Genomic DNA, 25,824 nt, shown 5'->3' with positions numbered 1-25,824 from the left:
AGTTAGAATCAAATAGATGACCTGTCAATAACCGTTTGCAGATCGAGGTCAATGTTCCTAAAAATATGTTTACTTCTGGTCCATGGAGCCACAGCGGGAGTCCGACAGAGAGGGGCAGGTAGAGGAAGGGGTGAGGGTGGCACTGCTGAAGCTCGTCACGGATGGATCACGTCCGATAGGTGAGATGTCAGAAAGCTGAAGTGAAACAACAGCAGGATGAGGTAGACGTTAATATATCAACTCAATGATGTGACACAAAAAGGCAGTTTTTTTTACTTCTTATTTCTCACCTTGCAGTCACTGATGCTGTTCACCAGTTGGTTGTATTCACTATTGAAGGTGTGTGTCAGAAGGCGCAGGCACTACAACACAACAGGAACAAGACCGATCAGCTCCGAGCAGAGAAGGAAGAAGGCAGCAACAAGAACGCCCACTAAGCCGACGTTTTTCTCACCTTGGTGGCCAGCTCCTTCTCACGATCCACCAGGCTCTCGATGTCGGCGGAATCGTAGCCGCTGCTCTCGCTCGGCGTGATGGCGCTTTCAAAGGTGGTGCTGGAGATCTGAGAGGAGATGGAGGTGGACGTGGACAGGGTGCCGGAGCTCATGCTGGGGGACGGAGACTCGCTCAGGGACTTGGTGGTGGGAGCTGTTCCTACGGGAGCCGCCTCTCCCAGCTTCTCTCTCAGCGCCAGAAGGTGACGGGTCTTTTCCACCTGGATGAAAGATGGGGGCGAATGTGAGGTGGGGATAAGAGGGGAGGGTTAGTCATGTAAAGTGTGTACTCGAAGAAAAAACGTTTTAGAATAGCACTTTGGTCTTTGAGTTGAAAAGTCATTTTTCCCTCTACGATATTAAACAGATTTATTTCTTTATGAATCTTTTAAGGCCCCACCTCCTGCAGCTGCTCCATCTTCTCTAGCTCCCACTGGTGCTCTAGGATGAGGCTATCTCCTCTGGGCCTCCAGCCGGCCAGGTTCTCCTCTCCACGCACGTAAGCCACTGATGTGTCTAGGACCTTCCTCCTCCTCCTCTGCATCCCTGCTCAGGACATGAGCCCTCATTAGGATGAAGCTCTCCGCAGAATTATGATAAAACAGCTGCCGTTCTTTAAACATGTTTCATGTCCGCTCACCTGGGCTTCCAGTGTCAGACATCTTACACAAGCTCAGCTCGTAGATCCCAGTCACTCGGTTGCTATAATGAAGCAGAAGTTATGAACAAGGAAACTTTTTAACAGGGCAGATATCTTTGATTGTGAAACAGAGATGGCCACAGTACAGCAGCCCAGATTTACCAGTCAGGAGTTTTGGAGTATCCAGTGCCAAAGAGATTCTTGAGAGAACGGGGTGGGGAAATCTTGGCGTCTCGGGAGTAAAAGACCATGCAGATGTCTTTGGTGATAATGGCAGGCTGGATGCAATGGTCCAGCTGTAGAGAGGAGATAAAGGGTGTGTGTTAGACACGATGACATCAAGAGACTTAAAAACACGTACAAACAGGTGCAACACACTGGAGCAGCGGCTGACCTCCAGATACGCAGATAAGGTCATGTAGATCTTCTCTCCATAGGGAGTGACGCGGTTGAGCAGGAGGGAGTTGTGCAGGGAGCTGTCCCACACTGCCTCAAAGCGATAGAAAGTCCTGAAAAGACAGACAGAGGAAAAGTTAGCTTGACAGCATTATTTTTTATGAAGTCCTACTTGGTGCTAACACTACAGGGTCTCTGTGTACAGCAGTGTGTCATGTTGTTAAAAAAAAACGTGAGCACAGTTCTGACATATCAGGAAGTGAACACAGTGACTGAAGCGGTGTTCACATTCATCCTTTAATCATGACAAAACGTGAGGAATCGCACTGAGGTGAGACCTTGACAACAGACAAATCAGGAGCCACAGAGTGTCAAGTGTCAGCCGACACCAATCGGGACAATGATAAGAAAGAAATTCATTTACAGACACGTGAAAAGCAGTCTAAGGTTCTAGATCTAGATTATTACACCACATCATTATTTATTTAAAACCATGCCAAAATGCACAAATGACTATAACCAAGTACATCCTGTAATTCAGCAGCTGATGGAACCAAATTTAACAGCAAAAAGTTGAGGTAATCATTTTTTATTAGTGTCTCACAGCAGTGTGGAGGTATTTCTGACCCACTTGTCTTTACAATATTGCTTCGGTTCATTTGAAGTTTGCAGAAATGTATTAATGCACAGCTTTCTTAACGTCCCGCCACAGCACGTCAATCATATTGAAGTCTGGACTTTGAGCCACTGCAGCACCACTCTGTTGTAGCTTTGCTGCTGCGCTCTGGAGTCACTGACCCAACGATGATCTCATTTGACTCTAGAATACTTCATGGCTCACTCAGTGACCTGGACACTTTGCCCAAATAATCATCACCCGTGCAAAACCACTGGTAGGAGGTGTTTGTGCTGATATGCTGTGTTTGGTTTTCACCAATCTTGAAGCTGTGCATTAGGGCTTAGGTTTTCAACTCTGCAAACTGAACCCATGCTGCCATGTTGTATTTAGAGAGAAAAGGGTTTCTCCTGGAAGCCTTTCCAAACATATTTGTTGAGCTTTTTTCTAATTGCACTGCCATGAACTCCAACATTAAGCATGCTAACTGTGGCCTGTAGAGCCTCAAATATCTGTGGTGAATTTTTTGGGACGTCCACTCCTGGGATGATTGGAAACAGTCTTTGATTTTTTTTTAAACTTGTGAATAATCTTCCTTGCTGTAAAATGATCTACTTCAAAGCCTTCCCAGATTCATGGGTAACAACAATTGCTTCTCTCCTCCTCAGTATGTCACCACTCTCCTGAATACGCCAGCAAACTGACAGTCGTGGTTACTGATGATCTAGTGCATTTAATTAGCACCTGGCTAATACTGACCCTGTTAAATAATTATGAAAGTAGGCTTGGATGTACTCACCACATCTGAATTTAGGCTCAGTGTTTGTTAAATAAATAATGACGTGGTATAATGTGTTATGTATTGTTGTTCATGTGAGGTTTACCTCATATTAAGACCTACTAAGGACCTGACTGTTTTTAAATTATGTCCTGATACATAAAACCTGAGAGCTCACATAACTGCATATGCTCAGAACATACAGCACAAGTGGATACAAATTACTGCCTTGCAGCAGCAATCTTAAGACCATCACTATGAGCTCTATACAAGGCTACACTGTTCCTGTTATTGACAGCAGGGGGCACTATCAGACACAGACTGAGAGCCAGATATGCTCTGCTGGTGCCTCATTGTTACTGAGGTAAGACTCTATAGTGAGAAACAGCTGAGGGGGAAAACATTGATCTGGAAACGTCTGAGTGTTACAGAGGATATACATAGCACCGTGGTTCAGTGTCACACAATCACAAACAAATACAGAAAAGTACTAAAAAACGGTGTTGCCTCCAAAGACTGCTTTTACCGGTTTGGAGCTTAGGAGGCTTAATATCAACAGGCATGAATGAAGACAGATCTTATGCAACACACAAGCACACACAAACTGTGGAGAGCTTATTTCTACGAGTCTATGGGACTAATGAGAAGCATAAAGGTCTTTCAGTGAAGGAGCCTTATGTTCTCTGGTCGCTGGTACCTATCAATATCCTTATCAATAGAAAGCCTGAGCACAATCATGAGTCCAGCCGCGGCAGGAGGAAGAAAGAGAGCGCACAGAAAAAAAAAAAAAAGAGAGAGAGAGAAGCACAAAGAGTCAGGCAACAGAGACAATGAAGCAAAGTAACAGCAGCGAAAATGGAAAAGGTCGTGCAATGACTCCAATGTGGCTTCAGAGAATATACAGACATGGACACATGCATAGATTTTAACTGATAAGGTTACTACAGTTACTACAGAGTGTCAACAAATGATTTTTTTACATGGCAGGAACTCAATCATGACAAAAGAACACAGTGTAACAATGTAACACATTGGCTTTTTTAAAGAAAAATAAATGTGTTTCATGATAATAACTGAAGAGAATACAAGCAAGAAGGCAACAAGAAAGCTTCAAAGATCTGTGAATGGAAACATTTTACACCTTCAAATGTTGTGACTAGTGTGTTCTCACTCAAACTGACTCAGTGTGGGAGTTTCACCTACCTGTTGTTGTTGTGGGATGACTTGATGTTCTTGGCAGAAATGATGTTAAGGGACAGGACAGCATCGGCTGCGCTATCATCCACTTCAGCCTTGTTCCTGATACGACCTGGTGAGGCAGATCCACACAACAGTTATAAGACCTTCTTGTGTTGGAATAGCTCTCAATAGAGAAGCTCAGCCAGCAGGCAGTTTGTTCACTAACAGCTGTTTTATCACAGCATCTAGTACCAACACAATCATACACACTCAAGAGCCCTGTTGGCTTCAGAGTCAGCAGCTGAATGTCTAAAATATGAAATGTAATTATTTGGTCCATCAGCTACAGCTACAGCATGAACTGCTTAAAGTGAGAAGCAGCCTAAAGCCCGACAGATTCATCTTTCCAGACTGAAAATGTCTCAGACAGAACCGAGTGGTGTGTTTTCAGTGTGATCTCACAAAGTCAAATCCCTTTAATGATGCTCTGTCCTGTCTTTCTCTCTTGTTTTCTACAGAGAGGTATAGCACGACTAGACCCTAAAGGTAGGCTGCTCACCTACAACCAGCTCACGAACATCTTTCCAATGGAGCTCGCTGCCCTTCTCATGGATGAGGGTCACTGTGATCCTCCGCTGGATCCCCTGCAGCAAACATAACAGGAGCTCAAGATCACAGTGAGCACAGCTAGAGCAACATTACGCTTTAAAAGAAGATATTCAACTGTGTACAAAGGAAGCAGTTACCAATGTGTGAATAATAAGAAAAGAACATGTGGATCAATCCTGTACCTGGTGCAGCAGGTAGGTACCGTGGCAGGGCAGGCCTCCACTGTGATCCACGATGGCTGGGATGTACCTGTGCATGGAGGGAGGAAGGTGACACAACATCCCAATTTATAATATTCTTTGTGGAGATAATTTTTATTGTTTCTTTAAAGCTTGTGTGGGAATATAACACTCCAGGTGGATACTCACTCTCCAGTGGGCTCCAGCTCGCTGATCTCAAACCAGACCAGCAGGTCGTACTTGCTGACACAATGACCCAGGTTGGATTTGGTGATGGTGTTCAACTTGGTGGCTGCAACTGGCACACACAGACAGAAGCTCAATGTTATCAAGCGGGAATTTGTCTGAATTTCAGAGAAGATGAATAAAAATCAGGAGTATTTACTACATGCTTTGGGTGACTAAATGGAGGATGGATAGGTAATGTGAAAACACTGCTGACTCTTTATACTGAGCCAGTAATCACAGAGGATAGATACTGGAAGGATACTGAAATGTTAGGAGGAAGTAAACCACAGATTACAACACCAGTGGCAGCACCCTGCTGTCTCACACATCGGGATTATGGTCCTGTTGAAACACAGTTGCATTCGTCTATGCTCAATATGATCGAAAGGAATGTTATTACACTTGAAAACTGCTGTATTTACTCCTTATATGGTGTGAATGATATGTCATTGACCCTGAAGTTGTCTCCTCAGGACAGTTTCTAAGCAACAGGAGGACATCGTGACCGAACTAACCGCACCTGCAGCAGGGTGCAGCACTCATAACCACAGCAGAGCTTTACCGTGCTACCGCCTGCAGCCACAGAGCACTATAAGAGCACAGCACTACTCTAATCACTACAGCACCAGCATCAAATGTCTGGCTCATTAGCTACAACAGAGTCCACTGTACCAACCATGATGCTTGGGGACAATTAGCACAGGGTCACTGGCCACTGGGAGGAAGGGGAAGTGAGAGAGCTGGTCAGCCTCGTCCTCCAGACTGGCCAGAGCAGAGGACGCCAGGGAGTTGGCGTGCTCGGACAGCGTGTCCAGCACTTTGCCGTTCACATAGCCGCTCACGAGGTAGCGGATCAACTCTATCTTACGGGTATGGTCTGGATGTGCGATATTGATGAACGGTGAGAGAGATTGAAGGGCAAAAGAAGAGGAAGGAGGACAGAGTTGGGTAAGAGGATTATATAAATTGTGAGGGAATGATTGAATAAGAGACAAAAAGAAAGAAATCCAAAGGAGGCGAGAAATGACAAGGAAAAAAAGTGGAAGGACACATGAGGCATGCTTATGTAAGAAAAAAATCAACATAAAATTATTGATGGCAAAGAACACATTGATGTGACATGGAAACACTCACCTGGTTTGGACAGAGGCATGGGAATAGGATAGTATTTCCTGGATGGTGTTGGAGGACTGTTGACATAATAAAAATACCTTTTATTTACATATGCATATAAAAATAGACAATGTGATCAGAACACAATTGTTTAATTGTTCTAACAAAATCTGCTGCATTAAATATGAATTATCACTGCATGACTGGATCTGCTGTTTGACCCCCACCAACCTGATCAGGTCCTGGCCATGGAGGTGCAGCGGGTGCTGCTGGTAGTGGCCGAACACTTCAAACACGACGGGCTTGCTCTTGATGTACTCAATAAAAGACTCTGTAACTTCGACAGAAATCTGCTCCAACAGATAAAAAAAAAAGAAAAAGGGTTTGACAAACTGAGTTGGAATAAAATCGTTGAAGCACAGTTAGTGTGTGTAGGTGCAGATGTGTGTGTGCACTCACATTCTGGACGTGGTAAAAGCCCAGAGGAGCTCCTTTGCCAGTGTTTTTCAGAGGCTCGGTGGAAAAAGCCTCATCGTGACGGTGCAAGAAACTGAGGGAAGAAACATAAATGAATGTCAGCGGGTTGCATTTCTTTTTACACGAGATAACGACAGACAGCTGAAAGTCACACTCCAGGATTTAGCTAGAATTTTGAATCCTCGTTCTGAGTATATATTTAGAGATAAAGCTGAAACGCTGAACTCAAATCAAACGACTTTTAAACCAAAACAGTTTGGTGTAAATTTACAGCAATAACACCATACTTTAGTTAAAAAGCTGATTTTACAGCACTGCATTTTCCACTTAACCCGTCTGCTTCAAACAAATATGAACTACTGTGCAAAAGTCTTCCCTTGTTTAGTTTTTTCCCCAATAAAATGGGAAACGGGTGCAGCAGTTTATTGAAACGTGCAAACATAGATGGAAATTTGGTATATAAGAAACAGAGTTTGTACAATTCTAATGTTCTTTAAAGTCAGTATTTGGCATGACCACCTTTATTCTTCGACACAGCCTGAACTCTTAGGCAAGCATTCTTGTCATTTCTTTAACTAGTTTTCCAGACTTCTTAAAGGACATTCAAAGCTCTTCGTTGGATGTTGCCTTTAGATGATCCTACACTGCGTCATTAAGGTTCTGGGCTCTGTTGAGGCCAAATCCATGACTGATAATGCTCCTTTGTGTGTTTTTGCGGTGGATCGAAATCTGATGGCACTTTTTTGCATTCTTAATTTAATTAGTGTTGACAAGATCTCCCACACCACTGCCTCAAAGTGCTTAAACATACATTTTAAAGTTGGTGTTTTTCTCATGTACCTCAAGTACAATGACTGGACTGAAAATGAGTGGAAAAAACTTTGAAAGACATTTAGAAACCCTTTAGAAGTGTAAAGGAAAGCCGACTCAACTACTGTATTCTCAGGATCGTGCACTCACTTGAATTGGCAGAAGATGTCAGCATACTCAGGCAGGATGCCGCTGGCCTGGAGCACAGTGACACGGAAGGTAAAGACGCTGCCCACCTCCAAGTGGCTTGCCAGATCATCCCCATGACTTAGTTTGGTTTCTCCAATGTTACCCAGCTTGAGGTCTGAAGAAAGCCAGAGTGAAAGGTTAGTAGGCTTGTTGGATGACTTGTTTAAAAAAAAAAAAACAGACCCTTGACTGCACCTGTGACTCTGCCGTCTCCATTTGACTTCTAAACAAGCACACATTCACGCATGTAATTTATAGAGAGGATTCTGGTGTTCACTCATCAAATAGCTTTCATACACGTTCCTTCACAGGACAAGAAAAACTGCCAAATTTCCATAACAAAACATTTTAAGTCCTCCTTTTTCATTAAACAGGACCATCTGCGCTTAACACTGGGGCTCATAGGTGGAAATTTACGAGTAAAGAGGTGAAAGTCTGGCAGCCTTACCCATGTCATTGATTCTGTTGAGCTCCTCTGAGGGTGTGATGACCTCTGAACTCTGACCCTGACCCTCTACGATGCGCAGCTCTTCCAGGGACAACCCGGAGCGGGTTATGACCTTGGAGGGGAAGTCATTCTGATTGAAACAGAGGAAGACATTAGCATATAGCTGGAGGAGCGACACTGAATCTCCAAACCTAGCTATAGTGTGAGGCATTGGCCATTTAAGGCTAGCCATTTTATTTGACTTGAATACATAGGAATATAATAAAAAATAAGGAACAGCAATGACTTGATGTTTGAACCACAATAATACACACCATCACAGAAAAGGTGCTGCTCCGGGCTTACCTTTTTGAAGTATTCATCATCAAAGGAAATCTTGGCAGTTCCTGACTGCCTCACTCCTGACCCGTAGTCTGGAGCTTCCTCGTCAGCTACAAAGAGAAAAACCCTCCTCTAATCAGGATCTATCTCAGACACAGATGACTTAAACTGTCAACACGGATCAAAAGGAATACACTGAATCTAAGGAATCTTTTCTTTGCCACTGTATCAGTGACTTAAAAAAGCTCTTCAATATGCTGCCATGCTGCTACTGAACATTAAAGCAGTTAAATTTACCATTTAAATAGCCTAAAAATTGAAAACTTCCTATGGCCCAAATACAGGGGCGCTCATATTTAATAAAGAGCAATAAGCGTGCTTTTATCTCCCCCAGTAGGCTCACTCACTAAAGAATTTCATTAATTACTCACCAGCTATAGCCTGGACCCCCACGCGCAGGAAGCCACGCACCTCGCCCTTCTCCGTTACTACGGCAACACGGTGAACCAGAGGTACAGGGTACAGCAGGTTACTCAGGTACACAAAAGCTCTGAGAGTAAAAAGGAGGAGAGAGATATGAAAACCTGAGCGCGGTGCAGTCTGGAAACAGCTGCGGCATTTTTCAGATACAGAAAACGTCAACATCCGATTCATGGTGGCTTTCACTAAACTGCTGATATCTGTTGGATCCCAAAGGAGATCTGAGCAGTCTCACAGACTGTTTTTTGACGTCTCCACAAAACATATACAGACTGACAGCAAATTCAAACACCCTGCGCACAATCGCTTTGAGTGTTTAGCACATATTAATAATTACAATAACATACTGCAAAATATTAGTGACATTTATGTGAGGAGAAGCAAAAAAATAAAATTAAGGACCCAAGAAAAAAAAAACAAGGGGGGGAATATAAACTCAAACATGCTCCGGGGCGCTGAAATCTGCAGCAGCTCAAACCATCTGTTTTATTTTTAAACTGCGTGACAGGGTGGTGACGGATCGCCGGGGCTGCGGCGGTAAAGCCTGTAACAGGGCCGTGTTAGTCTCTTACTCACGCACTCACTGTCAGTTTGTTTTGTGGGACTTGATTTGTTTTGCTGTACATCTGACGGCCTACTCTTTTTTTTAAACTGTCTGCTGTCCCAGTGCAGGGAGACTCGAGGCTAAGATGGAGGAAAGATATGAATCTGTAAATTCTCTGAAGTCACAGTGACGCAAGTTAGCCGAGCTTAGTTCAGCTCAGTGTGGCTGCACCGATCTGTCTTCTTCTGAGGCGGGAGAGTCGTTTTTTTTTTTTTTTTTTAAGTAGCCATTATGTTTACAGCACTGAGGCTGCGGCATGGGTGCAACGTGAGCTGCTGCAGCATTTCACAACAATGAATTAAAACAAATCCCAGTGAGCCTGATTGAGTGACAACTACCAACTACTGGTCAGTTAATATGAACTACAATCCATCACATGTACACTGTTATAGCAGACAAGGTTATAAGAACATAATGATGTAATCACAATGTAATAAATAAAAGATATAAAGAGGAAAAAAGATTTAGAGGATTAAAAAAACAACAACATAAGATGACAAATAGCCAATCAGCTTCCACACAGCAAATACATGTATTTCGAACACAGATGGCGGTTAATGCAGTCAGCACTGCGATGGTGGCGGGGAATGAGACATCACGCTGGGAGGATGGATAAAGATGGCGGCTTTTTTTGTGGGACTCTAAATTAAGTCTAAATTAAAAGTGTGACTAAGCATATTACATCGAAAAAGTGCCCAAATTATCTCGAACTGGAAGTCATTTGCGCACATGTGTTTACTCACATTTTAAGCTCCTGATCTTTAATAATAATGTTGGTGCATTTTGTCCCTTTACATCTATTCACTGCACTGCTGCTCGATGCGAAACTATCAACTATCCAAAATCTATTTCTGCATCGTCACAGGGCGTAATCCAGTACATCCTCAGTTTTTCCTATTTTCTTCACTGGTTTCTCTTTGCTCTGTATCTGCATACACGCAAATAAAAAATAAACCAAGCCAACATCAGCTCCAAACTCCTGCCCCAGCCTGTATGTGAACGCCACGGTCACCAACCTTCCCACCAGGATGAACCAGGGGGAGCGGTCGTAGAAGGGGTCCTGGCCATCGCTGAAGATGTCCGAGCCCTCCTCGGTGCCGGCGTCTGAGCTCGTGTCGTCCACGAACGCCTCATCGTCGATCAAGTCAGACATCTCGCTCTGGCGCTCGTCCGCCATCTCCGTGATCTCCGAGTCGGTGGTGGAGAAAGTAGGAGAGGGTGTGCGGTCAGCCAGGTGCTCATTGACGCAACCGTGGAAGATGGGGGAGCTGATGGGGGCGGTAGTTTGGGAAGAGTGGCGAGAACCAAGGATAGGTAAGAGTGGAGCAATAGAGTTAAAACAGCTCAGTGAGCACGGCATCGATGTGACACTTCACTTTCAGAAACAAACATTTCCTTCCTCAAACAACATAAAACACATAGCTGGACACTTTCTCCAGTAGGTAATGTAAACGATTATCAGCTACACAGAATAATGTGAAGAGTTAATGCAAATAAATTTGTAGGATTCAATTCATAGGCAGCAGGTATTAAGCCAACAGTGTGACAGCGGTTTACAGAAACATGACTATTTTAAACCAAAATGAAACGTCACTTTAAAGGATTAACATACAAATCGTCTCACACACGCTGAATGAAAAGAGGATAGAATACAAAAATGCCTCAAATTTCCACATTATCCAAAATCCACAATGCTATTAACAAGTGTTTGTATGAATTACAGGCGGATATCAACATGGGAGTGACATGTGCGAACAGACACAGCAAAATGATACACAGGATTAAGAAAAAATAACTACAAAAAAACAACACAGGATTAAAATGTGACATCAAATAAAATAATAAATACAAAAAGGAAAGTTGATATGTGACATGAAATCATATGGGAAAATAAAATCAACAACAAAAAAATAAAAATGAAGGATTTCTGCGAGGAGCAAAACACCAACAGACATAAATCATAAAACACGAGGCCCAAATGTGTGAAAACGCTGGTGCATGTAACTTCAATGGCAGAGGATGAAAGTGAGAAGTGGAACACGAGTGAACGTGATGCACCGTACGCTTCTGTTGGTTCTGCGTTACATACCTCCCCACGAGTTTGAACCAGTGGAAACGGTCATAGAAGGGGTCGTTTCCTGTCAAAGTGCCCTCACAATCCTCCTGGTGCGTGGAGGCCATTTCTCCAGCGCGGTCGTACATCGCTCTCATCTGGTCTAGCCTCTGCCTGCAAATGACAAGCGAGTCATTTTAATGGAAGAGCGATGAGAAAGATAGAGGTCCTAAAAGTCAGAAGGCAGAGACTGCTGGGTGTACAGACGCTGATATCATAGCTCTTTGTGTCTTTTTTGCATTCCTGGTACAGGAAATATGAGAAGAGGCACACAAAAAATAAATAAATTTGCACAAAAGCAGATAGATGCAAACAAAAAAAGGAAAAAGAAAGTTTAAAATACTTAAAATATCTTTTGGTAAATTATTTCTTATACAGGTTAGTTACTCTAAAATTACAGTTAAAATCTGAAGTTAGGGCTTTTATTATTATTTTCATTATTATTGTTGAGAATGGTCTTTCAGTGATAGATACCAGTTTATTAGGTACACCTGTTTAACAGCATTTTAAGAATAACCTATTTGAAAAAAACAACAACAACAAAAAAAATCCCAATTATGTGTCAAACGTGTCTCAATTGGAGCTTCAGGATTTAAATGTATGTGTTGTAAATAAACTCAGGAATAGTTTAAGAAGGAAAAGTGGAAGCATTACTTGAGTTTTTCAAGGGACCAGTAGTGCGTGGCTCCATTCTTCAGGTCTTGAACCTCTACAGCGACCACGGTGCGAGGGAAAGGTCTCGGGTCACGATCTTTCTCTGGCTCTGGGGGAAGGAGCTCAGGGGGCAGTGGCGAGTATGGTGTGTCTGTCAGCAAGACAAACTGGAACTGGACCTGATGAATGATGGGAAAGGACGAATACAAGGGACTGTTTATATCTTCAGGTAAGTAAATGTTCGAAGGTTGGTTGATATCGTGAAGCTGAAAGATCAGATGAACACCCCTCCACTCCCTTCCTCTTCATGCCCTTTTGATCTCAGCATCTTCTGGACACAAAACACTAAAGCAATTAATAACATTCGATATAAATCACACACAGATAGAAACCCAAGATAAAATCCTGTCAGCTTATGATGAAAATGGCCTGGAAATGTGACAGATGACTCATTACTGGTATTAATCACAGAGGGCCTAGAAGTGGACACGCATTTAAATCACACTTTTATCCCGGATAAGGGAGGTAAACCAGGCATCAGTTTTATTTAAAGGAGTTTTGACAGGAACATAAAAAAAATAAATATCTGTGTGACCTTGAAATAATAATAATAATAATAAAATTTTATTTATATAGCACCTCTCTAGACAGAATCACAAAGTGCTGCACATAAGATAACAAATAATAAAAGGGTAAAACAGACAATATAAACAGAAATTTAACCAAAAACAGTTTTAAAAAGGTGAGTTTTGAGTTGTTTTTTTAAAAACAACTACCGAGTCCACAGTTATGAGGGAGAGAGTTCCACAGTCTCAGGGCCACAGTGGCAAAAGCTCTGTCACCCTTAGTTCTCATCTTAGTCTGTTTTATAGCAAGTAAGCCCTGATAAGATGACCTCAGGGACCTGCTAGGGACATAGGGCTGTAGCAGATCGGAGATGTAGATCGGTGACAGTCCATCCAAGGCTCCAAATGTCAAGACCAGGATCTTAAAATGTACTCTAAATTCAACAGGAAGCCAGTGTAGCTGAAATAGCAATGGTGTCACATGTGAATACTTGGAGGATTTTATCAACAGCCTAGTTGCAGCGTTTTGCACAACCTGCAGACGATCCAGAGAACCTTTGCTTAGACACATATACATGCATAGTAATGGAATGGCATTGATATACAGCTTTGTTATCTTAGTAACCATTTAAAGTGCTTTAAAGTAAAAGCCACATCTCTAACCTTGAGGCCGATGTCACTGAGATTCAAACTCGGCCGAGACTTTTAGCAGATACACCAATGTTATCAATTTGAAACTGCTACTCTGCATCGTTCTCGAGCTGTCGCATGCACAAACTTGGGTGTCCAGGTAAGATCAAAAGCAGGAACCTTCTTACAGTGAGGCGACACCTTTAACAAGGAGGGTGCCGCCATTTTTATTTATTTTTTTGCTGGTTCTTTAAAATGTATCAATCACATCCAAAGAACACCAGAATGGTCTACTGCTGGCTGCAAGAACTTCCAGTATCTAAAAAAACTGAAGGCCTGCATCACTTTTAATTTTGTGTTAGCATGCTGCACGCTAATGTGGCCACAATTAGCACTAGCATATAAACATAGAAACATATAAAATAGACAAATAGAATAGCCTTTTATTGTCATTGAACATGTACAACGAAACTGTAGAGGGAAGGGGATGCATAAGAAAAGTCTATGATCACAATACAAGTAATTTCTGAAATGTCAACACCGCTGCATGAAAACATTTTGTACTGAACGAGTCTATCCTCTTTGTGGGCTTTATTGCCAGCCGACAGCTCTCAGATGACTGTTCCCATCTTGATGAAGCTGTATTATATAAACAGGGCTTCTTGAGAGGAGGGCTTTAAATAAATAAGGAGCTAAAATGGAACTTTTCTTTTTACAGAGCTGAAAAAGAGGCGGGGAAACAGCGTATAGTGTAAGGATGATAATATTTTATTTTAACACCAAGTTATCTAAGCACACTCTGCAAACCCCTAAAATCATGCTAGGAACCTGTAAGTCATTATTATATGGAAAATATTTTATGCAGCAACCTTTAAGTCTAAGATCCTCTGACCCATTAACATCATCAGGCGCTTCCCTTGTGACACTCTCCCAGGCCTGAGGGTGTGTCATGTGGGTTTGTGTTTAGGTGTCAGTGAAATACGTAGAAAATGACAGATTATTGCTATGAGGGTGATTCACTTCAAGGTAAATAAAGAGAAATACCAATTCACTTACTTTCTTCTTCAGTTCCACACTGATGGCGTTAGCCTCTTTTAGGTAGACGGCATTTCCCCACAGCTGATCTCGAAGGGAGGTGAACTGATGGTACCTCCACTTCCTGAAGGCCCACTGAGCCAGCTCAAACTCATGCTGAGTCCACGGCACTGTGCGGATACAAAAGACAGAGGGGGCGTTATCAAGATAAATACAGCAGTTATTAAACCTTACAAATCAAATAATCATAAAACCCAAAAGGACCATAGCTTTGATTTAGCCCAGCCACAGGTCTATGAAATTCAAGAGGATCTCTCAGTTATAACATTTTGTCAACTTCACTTTAAAGGTAACATTACTTGTAGGCACTGACTGCAGTATCAACAGTTTCCTTTTGAGGCTCTCAAACAGAATGAATGAAAAAAGTTCCAGAAAAGCATGAAACTTACAAACGTATGCGTCAAGAACCAAAACTAAGAGGTTTCTTGTATGAAACTACAATCTGAGCATAAAGGTTTGGTTTTGTCACAATAAACAGAACCCCTTTAAACATGACAGAGCCTGTATTCACATTAGGTTTCATAATGTGCCACCAAGATGGATGAGATTAAGACTAAATTAATTAATGACCCATCGCTGGTTATTACCAGTCTTTCATCCAGACTTAAAATGATGGAAACCAGCACAGAGGCATGCTCTGAAACCTGAAACAGTGATTTAATGACATTTGTCATCACTGGGCTGAATAAGTATGGTCCTTTAGACTTCATAATGATGAGCATTTCTGACCTGGTCTCCCTTGAAGAAAAAAAAAAAAATCTCAATGGATTTTTTTGGTTAAACAGAGGTTTAGTAAAAGTAATATATAAATTTATGTAAAACGACATATACCATTAGTAGTATGTTTATTGTGCATGGACTAGAGGATGTACTAGTTTTGAGCTAGTTTTCTGTTAATACCTTCAATGGGTAATTAATGTGGCACTATTAAAATACTTGAATCTGAATGAAAGTGATATTATGGATATGTAAATACTATACGCACATCCAAGGAGTTTAGGCTCTGGACACAAAGTGTGGAAGAAAACAGACAGTTCATTTATACATTTATATAAAAATAAACACACACACCCACACATATATATCTATATATTATATTTTAGCATTACATGTAGTGTGTACAGGAAAAACAATCATCTTCAGGTCTGAAAATGCATACTACACACCTTCCTCTTCCTCCTCCTCCTCCAACTCTTCTTCATCGGGTGTCTCAGCTACCAGTGAGCGAGTCTCCACCTGTTTCTGAAGCTCCTGCAATTTGCTCTCGTAAACCTGGACACCAACACAGGGAAGAGGAGAGAGAACGTGGAAAACTGTCCATCAGCGGCAACAACAGGTGACGCCAACCCAACGAGGGTTTTATTTGTGAAAAACGAGCACTGAAGACTGTGATTATGAAGCCAAATGATGCGCGCTTCTGGATGTGTAATAGCATTAAACTGGTTTATAGTTATTAGATTGTGAGCCCTACCCTTATATTGTGAATTTCTAGATAAATATGTTGCACATAAGCAATTCATGCATCATTACAAAGGAAAAAATATATATTTTTACTGTCCATGAAACTAAGATATTATTAAATCCAGGACTAAAGAGGTTCAATAAAGTTCTAATTATGTGGATCGCTCAGCTCTTCACCAGTACAACAAAGGAGAAACCATCTCCTTTGTAAGTATGTAAGAGCATAAACTGTGGAATACTTTCTATATTGATCAATGAGGAAAAAAAGCATCTGAGAGCAGTGGTATGAGTGGAAGCAGAGAGGTGCTGGTAGAAGCTGAGTCAACTGTAATCCAATGAGGGGCGCCATCATCATCATCAGGACAGGCTGTGTTCCCAATGACCTCATCCTGTTTGTTCACAGTCTTCTGAGAAGACAATGCAGCCTTTTCATTTGTCTGCTGAACTCCTACCAGCAAGCTGACGTCTCCTCGTTTAAGGAGCCCGTGGAAATCCAGCATGAAAGTTTCACCGATCAACTCGAAGCTACAGAGTTTATTAGAAGGACACTTTAAGCACCTTTAACCTGACTGTTGCAAATTATTAACCCTGCACGCTGCCTACATGCAGATTCTACTCTTATTTAGGTTTAGTGGTAGTGGAAAACAGATAACAGCAATATGTAACAAACAACTGCACATGGATCATGTCATTTTATTTCATTTCATTCATACCTTGACAATAAAACACATAGTTGTGGTATATCCTTTATGAAAACCAGTGAACAATACTGTTCAATGTTAATGTGCTCTATCAAGGAGCAACACAACTCGGTACACAGCCACAATGAGGCACTTTATGTGGTTGTAGGTTCAAAAAACACAAGATGTACGACACTCAGACACAGAGACCTAGCATACTTATAAATGCTGATTTCAGAGCTGTACACACGGTGGTTCATTTGATGCTGTACACTGTCCAGCTTACCCGGTCACCATCTGCACCAGAGCTTATGTTAAACAACTTTCTTTTAATAGATTCATCAGGGCTGAGGAAATGTAAGCTACTCCATGCAAAGATACTCAAACATATGAGGGGAAGGCTGGCTGAATATGTCATGTCATTTGGGTTTTTTTGTTACAGCATAGTAAGGCAGAATTTATACCGTCAAAACTTAAGAGCATTAAAAAGAAAATAAATTCAAATCCCAGGTTTAACAATATGATAGTCCTCAAAGGTCTTGCCCGTCCTGCTGTGAGTGTCGCTGTTTGTCTGAAATAATTTGAAGGCCATCTGATATCTAATGTTAATAATTAATGGGGGTTCTTTTAAAGCTAAAAATGCAGCAGACAACAGGCCGATTAAAAAGGTAGGCAAATACGCACACGCTAAAGCACAGAGGCAAAAACACTGATACAGACTACTGAAGTTATTAACATGGGCAACAGATTTCACAGACCATCACACCCATATCTGTCTTGGTTGTGTGAATATGCAGCTAAAAACAAGGCAGTCCTTAAAAAAAACAAAAATCTCATTTGATATGGACATTTCTCCTGAATACCATTATGCAAACATTTCAAGTCTTTGTCCTGCTTCCAACATTTTTAGGGCGAGTCTTTGGGAACCTTGACAACACTCTGTAGGGCATCCATCTGAAACACAGTGAACTCTGTGCTTACTCAATGAGCCACAAACCTAAAATGTAATTTTAACCAGACTGAGTGCTTCATACAGGAAGAAAATGGGAAGCTATTCAGTGAAACTTTGAAATGGATACAATTTGCATTCACGTACAATCGAGGGTGCTCTCTGTGCTTTTCAGCGTAGTGGTTCTTGTCTTTAGTGAACTCCAAAACTCATGGACATGTTTTAAAACCTTTTTTGGACTTGGTCTGCTTTTAAAACATATTTTTAAAAGAACTTAGTATCTTTAAAAATTAGTGCAGTCAATAACAAATTATGCAGCTTATCCGTGAAGTGAGGAAGTGCAAAACACTGTCATGTAAGTAGTTGGTAGCTACATATTTGAAGGGTTTTTTTTGTTTTTGGTTAAACTGTAAAGTAAAAAGAAAGACAGGAAAAAGTTTGTAATCAAGCAAATAAGATGATTACTAAAAAATGTATAAGTCAGTATGTTATTGATAAAAAGTTAGTTTTGGTTAGTTAAGGTATGAAGCTTCCTTTACAAAATTAATCTGCAAACCTGTCCGTAGGCACTGAATTAAAAGGAAGGCAAAGAAAATACTGAATTGCAAAGGCAGAGCAGGATTAATAGAGTTAGAGCATCTAAAAAGGCACTTTAAAAAAAAACCCACTTTCTTTATATGTCAGTCTGTTTAAAAAGGCACACGATTGACTGGTGCTTCAAGTTATTCCTCAAGTGGTCTTTTGATTCCAGATCTAGGCCAATGATGCGTTGTAACAAAATGCTTTGAGGTAAACATGATCGTGCCAAAGACAACTGATTCTCCAATCCTACCGTGCAGCTTAACAGTACGTAGATAAAACACTGGGTGTGTTCTGTTCCTAACGTGGGCACCAACAAAAATGCGTATTGGACACGTCACTATGTTCATGTCACAGTGGCCATTTAAAAAAAAAAACAACAAAAAAAACACAACACTCTACTTTCATCAATACTAAAATGGCAATAATGTAAACTCAGAAATTCGACCGTGAAAGTAATTTGGCAAATCAAAGTGTGATTCATCAACTTGTCACACATGCTGATAAATGAAGAGTAGGCGTGACATGTTAAAAAAAATTATCTGTTGGCTTTGAATCCTTTGAATCCCAGTGACAGTGATGACAATGCACACGATGCACAAAACAAATGATAAAAATGTCATATGATGATACTGATGGTGATAAAATGTCTCTTTTTTTATATATATTTATATATAATACATACAATACTTGGATCAACCAGTAACACCGATCTAGTGCAATAGTCACAGTCACTTTTTGTCAGAGCTGTTGTGATCTGTAATGTGTTTGCCTACTAAAAGTCTGTCAATCTAGTTCCTCACTCCTCAAGTCCCACTCAGACCGTCGTCTCTCTGCTGGCTTTTAGGTTAGGAGCAGACATTTGCCTGCGCATTCGTGGAGGTGGCTGAAAGTTGACTGGATGGTTAGGATGGTCAGTGTGATGGTAATGCTGGTAACCATTGAAGCCGCCATCGGCATACATTGTGCCGTTATAGTGGCATGGCTGTTGGTGGTGGTGAGGCTGGGGATGTGCTGGCTGGTTCTGATAGTGGCGGGGCTGGTAGAAAGCCTGCGTATACCTCCTGTTGCTTTCAGACTGCTGCAGTGACTCCATGGAGCCCGAGGGACGCTGACGGTGATTAAAGGAGTTGCTGCGGCCTCGTTCGTGCAGCTGCTGATGTTGGTTGTTCCTATAGTTATGCCTGTGACCCTGGTTTAAACCTTGGTCTGAGTCCTTGCTTCTGCGCTGAACTGATGGGCTTTGCAGCGCTGGAGAGACTTGGATAACTGAAGCAGCCATCTTATCCATCTTATCGCTACACTGTACATCTTCTCCAGCTAGGCTTTCTGCCTCCTCTTCCTGTACAGCTTCTTTGGGCACCTTTAACTCTATAACCTGCTCATCTGTAATTATGATATGAGTACCCGGGCTCCACGAGTTACGGTGCTTTGGATTACTTTTGAAGGGGAAGCGTAATTTACGGTCTTCTGGTGGTATAAAGCGATGAGGCCCGGGATGCCGGCGGAGCTGCTTGGAGATCTCTTGTTGCTGTAGATTCTTGAGGCGCAGCTGCTCTTGACGCATCCAGCGCATGTGGCCTCGCTTTAGCGTTGAATCATCTGCCATACTTTGGCCTGTTAGTGAATCTGCATCTTCTTCGTCAGGCTTTTCAGGCACAGGTAGTTTTCCTTCCTGAGGGCTTGGAGTTCTTGCTTCACAAGTAGAGGGACCTACAATGGGAGGCTTTTCTTGGCCCTCTGGGGTTATGAGCGGTAGGACCTTTTCCATTTTAACCATCTTATTCCTGAGGGCACGGATCTCCTCATCCTTCATGTTATTCTGTTTCTTCACCTCCTGCAGGATGTCCTCGAGTTTATCAATGTGCACTTTTAGTTCGTCCATAACAACTCCTCCGGGTCGAGACCCATTGGTCATGACATCCTCAATGCGCTCGTCACCAACCCCTACAGTGTCCCAAACATCCCGAGCCACCGCCCTCCACGAGTCCCGCTCGTTGGGGTCCTTCTTGCCATAGCTAGCGCAAAGCTCCTTCATCTTTACAATAGCCAAAGCCTCGATTTCCTGCCGTGTGTGACGGAAGTCATTGAGCGCCACTTCGTAGCAGATTTCTTTGACTGCCTGGATCTTCAGGTCAGAGATGGTGACCCACTTAGAGTCCTTGGTGATGCGGCGCCGCTGAGGGATCTGGTACATTTTCACTGGCTCTCTTCTTTTCCCACTGCTGGGTAATCCACACTTTTTCACTATGGTTTGGAGCTTGCTGGGAGGTAGCTTTTCCCTCAGGGAAGTGATCAGTCTCCAGCTCTCTTCGCAAGACCTCTTATCTGAGTCATCCCCACTATCAGAGTCTCCATCCTTAAGAAAACAACACAGGACACAAACCAGATGGGTCCCCCCCCAAAAAAGGAGAAATTACAATGGGAAATCAGGGAGAGGATGAAAAGATGGCTTTTAAAAAAGAAAAAAAGAAAAGAATGAACATATAAATATGCAACAAGGGAACACCAACCACGAGTCAAAGTTATATCAGAAGATTACGTTCTGTCTTAAGCGCAGACAGCATTTCCAAATTCTGGATTTTTAACCAAAAGTGACAATTGCACTAATATTAGAAACACTTTGCATACATCATTATTATACAAGATGTATGGCAACATGCAAGATTATTTTTAAAGTTATGCTGAAAATAAAGCTATAGAAACGGGAAAAATTTATTCACAGAAACAGTGGCTTCCATTGACTTTCTTGTCAGTTTTCCCTCTCTAACTTCTCCACCGAAACGGCGCTGTGGATATAAATTCATGTTCAACACAACACTCGCTAAAACTTTTTATATGTCTGAAATGGATGTGTCCTTTTTGGACCTTATTGTTCCCAGTGTTGCATATTGATATTAAAGGTAAAGCATGTCTATCATGATTAGAAAGAAAATATCAATAGATGATAGTTGCTGATTGGAGCACATCTGTACTGTTTTGTGATATTCCTCTTCTTAGTGGAAAATTTTGTGAGCTGGATCCCAAACATGCTACAGCAGCATGCATGTAGATGAATTCTGGAGCTTTCCCCCTTTAGTCCAGAAGGTTTGAGTGGCTTTAGTATTAGTGGTAAGTTAGCAGACAGTGTTCTTGCAGTTGATCAGAAAGCCAGTAGAGAGAGGAGATGCAGAAGTGCGGATAAGTGTTAATCCACTACAAGAAAGTTGTTAGTTGGAGGGGGAAAAAAAAAAAAAAAAATGCAGTTTCTCATTTTTTTGGAGACAGCATACATTACAGATCACAACCAGTAGAGATCATTTCGATTGTGTGTATGAGACTGTACGTATCTTTGGGAAGAATTGGACATGTTATGTCCCTGGGAGTCTGAACCCTCTGTGTGTAATTCTGCACATATAAAACCACCAGGATGTGAACGAGGCCCCGTGATTCACTGAGTTAACTGTGAGCAGTGGTAACTGTTGTTCAGTCGTGCCCTCACAGATGCCAAAGAAGTCAATGAGAAACCACATTGTCACTATCTGTCAAAAACTACAGCAGAAATTGTTGTTATCACAATGCATTGTACATATCAGCAACTGCATTGAAGAGATGAAACTCAGGACAAAACAGAGTAAGAAAACTAGAGTAGAAATCTAATCCAAGCAAATCAACAGCCACTTCAGAGTTGACCAGCTCCGGCAAACACTGCAACTTAGTCCACAACCAGTACTGAATGAGTTAAGAAAACATGCTATTAAAATGAACCATGCAAAAGCAGCGTCACTTTTTAACATGTTTTTCGATGCTGATAAATGCTGAATCGGTTTTAAAGGAAATTTGATCTTCATATCAAATCAATTTTAGCTGCAAGTTGCTGTTTTGCAAGATTCAGATCCACTAAAGAAGACACAAGAAAGGGGAAAACAGGGGTTTGGAAAGGGGAAAGCTTTACAGTCTAATTCTTGCTCAATCAAGCTGCTACAGAAAAAATAAATAAATTGTTGAACACAAGAGGACAGCCAGTAAAAGCTTATCCGTCTCAAACCAGAAAAACTTCCATGCAAAAAGAACAGACATGCGCTAAGAGTAAAAGTGTGATTCACACATAAACATCTCAAAGTGTCAGAGCTCGGAGTGAGAATTAGTACTAGTGAGATTTAAAAGGACCAAATGAAACCACCATCCAAAGAAACAAGCTGTCAAATTGTAACTGATCGTAGCTTTGGAGATACTTTTACTTTGAAATCCACGAGAGATAGCCTGAAGTACATCAAAAATCACACAAAATATCCCAAACTAACACGTTCACTCAATAGGCTGCTTCTAGTAGCGATTTCATTAACTTTAACAAAAGGAAGAACTGACATTACAGCTCCTTTTACACCCACTCTGCACTTATTACTAACTGGTTTAAAACATCTTTGATAACAAAAAACAGAGTGAGTTCTTTAAATTCACAAAAGGGGCTTATTTGAACTCACCAGTCGCTGCTGCTCCAGAAGCTGATCGGCTTCTTCCTTCTCTTTTTTGTACAAGATTTCCATCTCAGTGAGTCTACACAGCAGAGTAAAATAAAAGTTTTGAAACACATCAAACAATCCACATTTAATGCCACACAACTACTCGCATATTTAAAATAAATGAACGTCATAGATTGCATACCTTTTCTCCATTTCCTGCTTCATGTCAATGCCCTGTTTCTCCAGGAGTTCTCTCTGAGCAAATGTCCAATCAACGGGCTCCACGGGGGTTTCGGCCGATGGCGTCTTCTCCCTTTCAGCTCTGGCCTGCTCTGGGTGGTTGAACCGGAACACGTGGTTCTTTCCCATAATGATGCGATTGCCTTAGAGAAGGCAGCACAAGCATGAAAGAAATTTCTTAAACGCTACAGGTCATAAATACATTTCATAATTTGGGCATTAAGAAATTAGTTACATCATATCTGCTTACAGACATCACACAAATGTTCACAGTTTGTATAGAAAACTTTCTACACACATACCTGAACGAAGCTGGATCGAGTCCTCAACACGCTTGCCGTTGACGTAGGTCTCCGATCCCTCGCAGGGCACCAGCATGACAATAACTTTAGCAAAAACAAACCAATCGCAAATCAATCATTCTGAATGACTCATCACCATTCAAAAAAAACAAACAAACAAACAAACAAAAAAAAAACCCAAAAAGAAAAACCCACAAATACGTCACCCATTAGATGTAGTCTATATATTTATATACTCGTTTCATCCGTTCAAAAAAAAAAAAAAAAAAAGGTTTCGTTTGTATGTGTTTAGGTGTTTTTAAAATCACACTATAAACATCTTGCTCAACTTAATTTAGCACACATTCAATACAAACACCTCCAAACACCAGCAGCCAGTATTATGTCTCACCATCTCCATTTGCATTCCTTTCGCTGCGGAAGTAGCAGTGTTCTTCCTTGATATGAGCACCGCTTAAAACAATGTCCTGTCTTCTCTCTGCGTCGGCCTGACCCACTCTGAAACAATCACAGAAGCCAGTTTGAGAGACTGCATACTGCTATACACATGCATTGTCAGCCATTTGTGCAAAAATGTACAGTTAGTGTTTCTGTAAGTTGAAATGTAACAACTGACTCAACAGAAAGAGTCTATACAGGGTACCAACAGGACAAAGAGGTGACATAAACAAAAGCAAAATGTATTCATTAGCAGATTTTAAGCCTGATCATAAAAAGACCCAGTAGTTTTCCAGACAACCTTGCCTGGGAGAGTTGCCAGAACTTTCCAAATCCACTGCGGCAGGGTCATTATTCGGATTTAGGTTACCTTGTAATTCCGTCTTTGATGTAGTAGAGCAGACACTCAGACATGAGAGGATCCTCATTCAGGTTAACCAGGTGTGGGGTCTACAGATAAACACATGAAGCAGACAGTTTACCACAAAAACATTTCTAGAATTTCGCTGCTTTAATCAACATTCATAAGTGCAGAAACTGCCCCTGATGCTAGGATATTTTCATATCAAACAAATGCTTCTGTCTGCAAATGTAGACAGAAGCGGTCACATCAACACTGTCCTGACAACTCTGGAGTCTTATATTTCACAGAACTACTTCAAAAAGGATCCTGCAAGCTATTCCTCCAAAACACCAACCTTTTTAGGTGAGAATACCCCGTTAAAGTCTGCATAGAGATCGCAAGGCTAACCCGTGGAGCAGTGAGTGAAAGGAGAGAAAAGAAATTATGGAAGGCAATCGGATGTGAACAAAGGACACACACACACACACACACACACACACACACACACACACACACACAAAGACTCACAAACTCATGAAGTGATGACGTGTGTTGTTTCAGGCACTAATGACTCTACTGACAAACAAACATAAACATATCTACCAGTTTTTAAGTCACTGCACTATAGCACTGCCTCTACTTGGAGTGAAGGGAACATGCCACTGCTTGTAATTTCATAAGGATCTGATAGCACTGAGAGCATCTACAGGAAAAAAAAATAAGACTGCAAATGATCCAGCAGAGTAAAAGTACAAAACAATGAGCAGAAAAAGTGTAGATCTGGACCATGCACATAAAATGTCTATTAAAGACTAAACTGTCTAAAGTGGGGCTATTTCTAATGCGGGAAATGTAGTTCTGCCAGCTTATTTGGTTAAACAAACCTTTTTGGTGGCAAAACAATCAAAAGGCTCGTCAAATGGCCCTTCATCGCTAAGCTGAGTATGTGAAGGAAGCAAATAAGAAGTGGAAAGAAAGACAGAATGATAAAGAAAAAAACCCCAGGAAGGGTTCTCATGGAAAAAGACAGTGAGGTAAAGTGAAGTGATGGAGGAAGGATGTGCTTCACCACCAGTGGGAATGTTGACACTGTGCGCTCCCACCCAGTCTGTCATACCTTTTTAGGAGAGAATACACCCAAAGTGCCTCCATCTTCACGGATTGCCACGCCCATCTCTGCAAGCAAAGCCTCCCTGAAATACAGCCAAAAAACATTTGTACACTCAGTGAAAGCATTCGTTATTGGTCTTTTATTCTTGCTGCAACATACACTGTGTGCACTTCTTTTTTCCCCACTAAAGATCGTTTGTGCTGGTAACTCGAAGAGGATGAGAACCGATGGTGTGCAACGTTGGAGTAAGTGATTTGTAGCATGACAACCAGCTGAGAATGACACCAGTTAGACTCTATGGACAGACGGTAGCATGGTTGATGTCTGAGAGGGGTGTTTGTGCAGCCGAGTGTGACGACAAAGGAGGACAGTGAAATGGACAGAACTAGTGCAGAGATGGAAAAAAAGGTGGGAGAGAAAAGTAAAACAGACAGCACAGAGGGATGAAGAGAGAGAGTAAAGTACTAGGGGAAAACTAAAGGTTTGGTTACAGTTCTTAAGATGTGATATTTGACAGTGTTGAAAATTAATTGTGCTCATAGAGAGAGGGGGATAGATAAATCATGACCAACAAAGAGGGAGAAGACAAGAATATCCTATACAAAAAAAGGGGGGTAATAGTCACATTTAGCCACACATGCTGAGTAACAAACAAACAAA

General features: G+C 41.6%; 1 protein-coding gene across 12 annotated transcripts in view; it reads right to left on the bottom strand.

Moving 5' to 3' along the window:
* kif1b (kinesin family member 1B) overlaps nucleotides 1–25,824 on the bottom strand; it is a 67,666-nt gene that overhangs the window by 4,181 nt on the left and 37,661 nt on the right. For 5 of the 12 annotated variants that reach the window (XM_085444264.1, XM_085444269.1, XM_085444267.1 and 2 more), the window contains 30 exons: nucleotides 25,171–25,246; nucleotides 24,081–24,160; nucleotides 23,664–23,770; nucleotides 23,273–23,356; nucleotides 22,933–23,113; nucleotides 22,752–22,824; nucleotides 15,786–15,891; nucleotides 15,605–15,622; nucleotides 14,581–14,729; nucleotides 12,329–12,507; nucleotides 11,651–11,788; nucleotides 10,578–10,829; nucleotides 8,909–9,027; nucleotides 8,502–8,587; nucleotides 8,157–8,286; nucleotides 7,670–7,823; nucleotides 6,692–6,782; nucleotides 6,464–6,582; nucleotides 6,254–6,309; nucleotides 5,081–5,189; nucleotides 4,895–4,961; nucleotides 4,663–4,747; nucleotides 4,128–4,233; nucleotides 1,529–1,643; nucleotides 1,297–1,430; nucleotides 1,135–1,196; nucleotides 895–1,040; nucleotides 455–715; nucleotides 291–362; nucleotides 74–195 (listed from right to left, as the gene is read on the bottom strand). In XM_085444264.1, the coding sequence (XP_085300390.1) occupies nucleotides 74–195; nucleotides 291–362; nucleotides 455–715; nucleotides 895–1,040; nucleotides 1,135–1,196; nucleotides 1,297–1,430; nucleotides 1,529–1,643; nucleotides 4,128–4,233; nucleotides 4,663–4,747; nucleotides 4,895–4,961; nucleotides 5,081–5,189; nucleotides 6,254–6,309; nucleotides 6,464–6,582; nucleotides 6,692–6,782; nucleotides 7,670–7,823; nucleotides 8,157–8,286; nucleotides 8,502–8,587; nucleotides 8,909–9,027; nucleotides 10,578–10,829; nucleotides 11,651–11,788; nucleotides 12,329–12,507; nucleotides 14,581–14,729; nucleotides 15,605–15,622; nucleotides 15,786–15,891; nucleotides 22,752–22,824; nucleotides 22,933–23,113; nucleotides 23,273–23,356; nucleotides 23,664–23,770; nucleotides 24,081–24,160; nucleotides 25,171–25,246 (3,477 nt within the window). Of the gene's footprint in view, nucleotides 1–73; nucleotides 196–290; nucleotides 363–454; nucleotides 716–894; nucleotides 1,041–1,134; nucleotides 1,197–1,296; nucleotides 1,431–1,528; nucleotides 1,644–4,127; nucleotides 4,234–4,662; nucleotides 4,748–4,894; nucleotides 4,962–5,080; nucleotides 5,190–5,795; nucleotides 5,997–6,253; nucleotides 6,310–6,463; nucleotides 6,583–6,691; nucleotides 6,783–7,669; nucleotides 7,824–8,156; nucleotides 8,287–8,501; nucleotides 8,588–8,908; nucleotides 9,028–10,577; nucleotides 10,830–11,650; nucleotides 11,789–12,328; nucleotides 12,508–14,580; nucleotides 14,730–15,604; nucleotides 15,623–15,785; nucleotides 15,892–22,751; nucleotides 22,825–22,932; nucleotides 23,114–23,272; nucleotides 23,357–23,663; nucleotides 23,771–24,080; nucleotides 24,161–25,170; nucleotides 25,247–25,824 lie in introns of all 12 variants that reach the window. The other 7 variants (XM_085444265.1, XM_085444268.1, XM_085444271.1 and 4 more) reach the window with 4 other exon arrangements.

The sequence above is a fragment of the Copadichromis virginalis genome, linkage group LG20 (genome assembly GCF_057382275.1).
Source record: "Copadichromis virginalis isolate Kocher_CV1m ecotype Utaka linkage group LG20, C_Virginalis_male_GT1.1, whole genome shotgun sequence".
NCBI classification, from domain to species: Eukaryota; Metazoa; Chordata; class Actinopteri; order Cichliformes; family Cichlidae; genus Copadichromis; species Copadichromis virginalis.
The sequence above is the reverse complement of the archived record's forward strand: the minus strand, read 5'-3'. Positions and strand labels throughout refer to the sequence as shown.